Source organism: Saccharomyces eubayanus, chromosome II (genome assembly GCF_001298625.1).
Source record: "Saccharomyces eubayanus strain FM1318 chromosome II, whole genome shotgun sequence".
In the NCBI taxonomy this organism is placed as follows: Eukaryota; Fungi; Ascomycota; class Saccharomycetes; order Saccharomycetales; family Saccharomycetaceae; genus Saccharomyces; species Saccharomyces eubayanus.
The window spans coordinates 9136-14704 of NC_030977.1; the positions used below are offsets into that span (position 1 = coordinate 9136).

The window sequence follows — 5569 nt, forward strand, 5'->3', positions numbered from 1 at the left end:
AGGTTCTTGTACTAAGCAATGAATTGCCATCATCTCCACCAGAGAGTTCACCTAAGCAGCATATTGCCTTAACTACAGTTTTAGCAGGATCTACTACTCTTTCTGCTCAGTCAAAACCCCCTGCTGATGTTCGACAAGCCCTACAAGAGACGGATTCTGCTATTTGGCGTGCTACATGTGAAAAAAGATCTTTCAGCATTTATTAGCCGTAATGTCTTTGGCCTCGTTCCACTCCCTTCTGAAACTCGAGCCTTGGGTACTCGATGGATTTTCGCTATCAGGTGAAACTCCGTAGCCGAAGCCCGTCTGGCGGCGCAAGATCATCGTCAAATTGCCAGCATTGGCGACAACACCCGCGCTCTAAAGGTTAAGAAAAAAGTCACTTGTTTAATACTTATGTAATATAAAGATAAGTAAGTCGTTGCAATCGTAAATCACTCAGAGATGTAAATTCTACCCTCCCATGGCTTCAAAGTCCTGGAAGAGGCATCTACCTCCTTCTTTGGGAAGTTTCCAAACTCCAACTTAAACGAGGAGCTATCATTTGGAATCGTAAAGTCCACGTTTTCGGAGCTAAAGTTCAGGGCCGCAAGCAAAGTCTTATTCTCGTACTTCTTGGTGAAACTGAACAGTTTCTTGTTGTCCAAGTCGATGAACTCGAAATCATAGCCATAAACGGTGATATCCTTGTGTGCCTTTCTAAATCTCAAAGCTTCCTTCCAGAAAGCTAACACAGAGTTTGGATCCTTTTGCTCGTCTTCGACGTTGATTCCCTCCCTGAAAGATTCGTTCAAGTAGAACCATGGCTTGCCAGTAGGCCCGGAGAAGCCAGCATTTGGCTCTTCATGAGTCCAAGGCATAGGGGTTCTGGCATGGTCTCTGGAGATGAGGGCAATGGCTTCCAAAAACTTCTTCATCTCTTCTGAATTTTCCCCATGTTCCTTCCTGATAACTTGGTAGTTGGTTCTAATATCCACATCTTCGTAATTTTCAATAGGCCAGTTTTTAAAATTGATTTGGCCCAGCTCCTGTCCCTGGTAGACATATAGGGTCCCAGTCAAAGCAGTCAACAGAACGGACAGTAGTTTACCAGAGATTACACGGGTTTTTGGAGAGTCGTCCCCAAATCTTGTAATAGAGCGAGGCTGGTCATGGTTTTCTAGATAAATAGTCGACCAACAGTCTGTGCCATTGATATATCTAAATAGCTCTGCAAGTGCTATTTTCCAGTCTTTCAAGTCTGCGGGAACCAAATTGTAACGGAACAATGGCGATGTTCCAACATCGGTGTGTGAGAAGTTAAACAACTCGCCTATCTCGTGTCTAGAGGCGCTTGTGTATAGCTTCTTGGTTTCATCGGAAGCATATTGCATTTCACCAACTGTCATAATTTCTCTACCATCAGTGACTCTCTCTCTGATAAACTTGTTCATTTCTTGGTGGAATTCGTGGATACGTGGTCCATTCATTGTGAAAGCATCACTGGCCTGCCATTTTGTGTTCTCGTCAATGACAGGAGCGTCTGGTAAACCAACAACTTTGGAGTACAAACTCCCCACATCGATTCTGAAACCGTCAACGCCGTGGTCTAACCAGTATCCAACAGCGCTTTCGTAGATTGCCTTTCTGCAGTCTTCGTTCTCCCAGTTGAGATCAGGCTGGGTGGAGCAAAACAAACGCAAGTAAAACTCGTTTGTTGTTTCGTCGAAAGTCCATGCGGAACCCCCGAAGTATGATCTCCAGTTGTTTGGTGGGATTGGAGCACCATCGACGTCGTAACCCTTAGGTGCTTTCCAGAAGAACCAGTGACGTTTTGGATTGGTCTTGGAGGACCTACTCTCCTTAAACCACTCGTGTTCACTGGAACAATGGTTGATGACCAAATCGGTGATAAACTTCATACCTAACTTATGGGTCTTCTCAATCAAGGCGAAGCAGTCCTCGTTGGTCCCGTAGGTTGGCCAGACCTTCTCGTAGTTGGCAATATCGTAACCCATGTCGTCTTGTGGCGAGTCGTAGAATGGCGAAATCCAGATAGCATCGGCACCGAGATCTTTGATGTACTCCAACTTGGAGGCAATACCTTTCATATCACCCCAGCCATCGTTGTTCGAGTCTTTGAAACTTGCGGGGTAGATTTGATAGACGGTGGCTTCTTTCCACCATTTGGGTTCTGTTTCTGGATGAGCAGATGAAATAGTCATTCTATGTCTTCTAGTTATGTGCGGCGCGATCACTTTTTCTTACGTATGAGAATTCGGGTAGTAATTGTATACATGAATTTTCGAACGGTCAAAAAGAAAAAAAAGTGGTGTTCTTTTGTCCAACTTTTATACCTTGATCAAGCAGCTTAAGGAGAAAATATGTCGCAACAGGAAGATCGATTGAAAGAGATGGCATCGTTATAATGTTGCGACCTGTCCCATGTTAAAATTCGTAGTAGTGCCTATCCTGGGTGCTGAAAAGGAATACTTTTGGTCATCTGGTGCGAATTGCCTTTTCAGCAGCTCATGTCTTGCCATCCGCTCCTGTATCAGTTAATGTCTGTCACTATCCGCAATTGGCGGTAGCTCAGAAATTGTCGGAGAAACTCTGTAAAGACTAACCCCACAATCGTGCAGCCGGGAAAGCGGAGCGCGCACTTGGCGGGGTCCAACGAGAAATCCAAGGGGAAAAAACGTATATTTGACAGTAATTACACCGAGAGTTTGACCGAGACGCAAAAAGACTTTCTCTTCGCTCAGCCGGACGACTGTAATTGACATAAGCGTTTCTGGGCCTTAAGGTTCCTGGGCAGTGAAGCCAATTAATTACTTAGGGGGGGGTAGAAATTGGTCATTAGGTTGCGTTACCTTTTTTGACTTTTACTGGGACCTTCGTATAGTCATTATAGAACCCGTTCAGGGCGCTGTGTTTTTTGTGGGGGAAACAGCTTTTACAGACGTCTGCTTTGTTTTCTTAAGGGTTTTCTCCATGAACCTCCGTTTTCGTTGTAGAATGATGCGTACGTCTTGGTTTTTATTATTCCTTTGGGTGTATATTTAGAGCGTATCATGCTTAGTATCTAACATATAAAGAGGCGCTATATGCTTCATGTTTATTTGGAAAGTTTCGGTATACTTAGCAGACAGAGCAATTAAAATATTACGAGACCATTAGTTAACAATGAAGGGTCTATCTTCAATATTGAATAGAAAGAGAAACGAAAGCGATTCGATTTCCAGTAAAATCGAGCATAACTTGGGTGCTGCTGAATGCAACTCTATAGAGTTGGATGAACAAGCTAAAAAGATTGATTTTGACCTTGTCCATATCGAGTGCGTCCCAGCTACAACAATTCCAAACGACAATAAAGATGGAGAAACTCCTGATATCCTTGACACTGCGGAAGATGCTAGGGAAGCCGACGAAAGTGAAAGGACAATGCCGCTTATGAAAGCTTTGAAAACGTATCCCAAAGCAGCGGCTTGGTCATTATTAGTTTCCACAACACTGATCCAGGAAGGATATGATACTGCCATTCTCGGGGCCTTTTACGCCCTTCCCGTTTTCCAGAAGAAGTATGGCTCTTTAAATACTAGTACGGGAGAATATGAAATTTCAGTATCGTGGCAGATTGGGCTATGTTTGTGCTACATAGTTGGAGAGATCGTGGGCTTACAGTTGACAGGCCCCTCTGTGGATTTGATTGGTAATCGTTATACATTGATTATGGCGTTAATGTTCCTAACTGCCTTCATTTTCATTCTGTATTTCTGTGAAAGTTTAGGGATGATTGCGGTGGGACAGGCATTGTGTGGTATGCCATGGGGTTGTTTCCAATGTTTGACTGTCTCTTATGCTTCAGAAATATGTCCTATGGCGCTAAGATACTATCTGACGACATATTCGAATCTCTGTTGGTTGTTTGGTCAGCTGTTCGCTGCAGGTATCATGAAAAATTCCCAAAACAAATATGCAAACTCAGATTTGGGATACAAGTTGCCATTTGCTTTACAGTGGATTTGGCCTGCTCCTTTAGCAATAGGAATATTCCTTGCACCTGAATCCCCATGGTGGCTAATCAAAAAAGGGAAGATCGAGGAAGCAAAGAAATCGCTTGAGAGAACACTAAGCGGTAAGGGAGCTCAGAAAGAATTACTGGTGACTATGGAGCTTGATAGAATCAAAGTGACTATAGAAAAGGAGAAAAAGCTTGCAAGTGAAGAAGGTTCCTATTGGGATTGTGTGAAGGACAAGGTAAATCGGAGAAGAACGAGAATATCCTGTATATGTTGGATCGGTCAAACTATATCTGGTGCGCAACTAATCGGTTATTCGACTTACTTTTACGAGAAAGCCGGTGTTAGTACTGAGACAGCATTCACTTTTAGTATCATTCAATACTGTCTTGGTATTACTGCAACATTTTTATCCTGGTGGGCCTCGAAATATTTTGGTAGATATGACCTTTATGCTTTTGGACTAGCGTTTCAGAGCATTGTATTTTTCATTATAGGCGGGATGGGATGTTCAAACACCCACGCTGCCAAGATGGGAAGCGGCTCTCTTCTAATGGTCGTCGCGTTCTTTTACAACCTAGGAATTGCCCCTGTCGTTTTTTGCTTAGTCTCTGAAATACCATCTTCAAGGCTAAGGACTAAATCAATCATTTTAGCTCGTAATGCTTATAATGCGTTAAGTATGGTAGTCACTGTTTTGATACTGTATCAACTGAACTCTGAGAAATGGAACTGGGGTGCAAAGTCGGGCTTTTTCTGGGGAGCATTTAGCCTAGGTACTCTATGTTGGGCCATCATTGATTTACCCGAAACTGCCGGTAGAACTTTTATTGAAGTAGATGAACTGTTTAGACTTGGTGTCCCAGCAAGGAAGTTCAAGTCAACAAAAGTGGACCCATTTGCCATCAAAGCAAACACTGGAAATGTCACCCATAAGGATCCTAAGGAAGATGTGGAAGGTTCCACCGAGGAGGGAGAATTAACTACCCCATCTCTTACGATTTGATGAGTCTTAGTGCAGTAGATAATATGGCATCACTCTCTGTGTATATATTAAGTACCTAACACATTAACTTTATTATCTATTTACTTGATTAGGGTACTTCGTTAGTTGTAGCTCTGCCATCGCTAGAATTGAGTGTCACCAGACGTCGAAATGCTGTCGCGTGGAAATTGTACGTTTTAAACATACGCCGTTACCCATCCTTGGCCAAAACTGAAAGAAAAAAAGCACGTGCTCCTAAAGGTGAGGTGTGACTTTACAACACAATTAACGGAAACTATTAATATCCTGAAACGAAAGGAAGTATGTGTCTGTAAGACAACTAAAGGCTACATCCTTGTCCTTTAATGCAAACAGATCACTTGTATCTGTTGAAATTCTTTAGAACAAACTCCTTTATAAACCAATCGTGAAAACGTATATCGGTTTCTGCTAATTCTGGGTGAAATGATGTGACAAGGATGTTGTCATTTTGCTTCGCAGCGACTATTAATTCTTGACCGCTGTTGTCTTTTTCTTCTAGCTTACAGAGGACTTGGACCTCCTTAGGATCCAATATCTTTTC

General features: G+C 42.8%; 3 protein-coding genes across 3 annotated transcripts; 1 reads left to right on the forward strand and 2 right to left on the reverse strand.

Moving 5' to 3' along the window:
• Positions 1–434: 434 nt before the first annotated feature.
• Positions 435–2204, reverse strand: DI49_0078 (glycoside hydrolase family 13 protein; the record flags this gene model as incomplete). Its single annotated transcript, XM_018363332.1, has 1 exon — positions 435–2204. The coding sequence occupies one exon, from the start codon at positions 2202–2204 to the stop codon at positions 435–437; it is 1770 nt and encodes a 589-aa protein (XP_018223461.1).
• A 961-nt stretch (positions 2205–3165) lies between these two features.
• Positions 3166–5007, forward strand: DI49_0079 (sugar porter family MFS transporter; the record flags this gene model as incomplete). The annotated part of the gene is made up of 1 exon (XM_018363333.1): positions 3166–5007. One exon carries the CDS (start codon positions 3166–3168, stop codon positions 5005–5007), a length of 1842 nt encoding a protein of 613 aa, XP_018223462.1.
• Positions 5008–5362: 355 nt separating this feature from the next.
• On the reverse strand, positions 5363–5569 carry DI49_0080 (uncharacterized protein; the record flags this gene model as incomplete). The annotated part of the gene is made up of 1 exon (XM_018363334.1): positions 5363–5569. A coding segment is annotated over one exon (207 nt), but the record flags the coding sequence as incomplete, so codon positions are not given.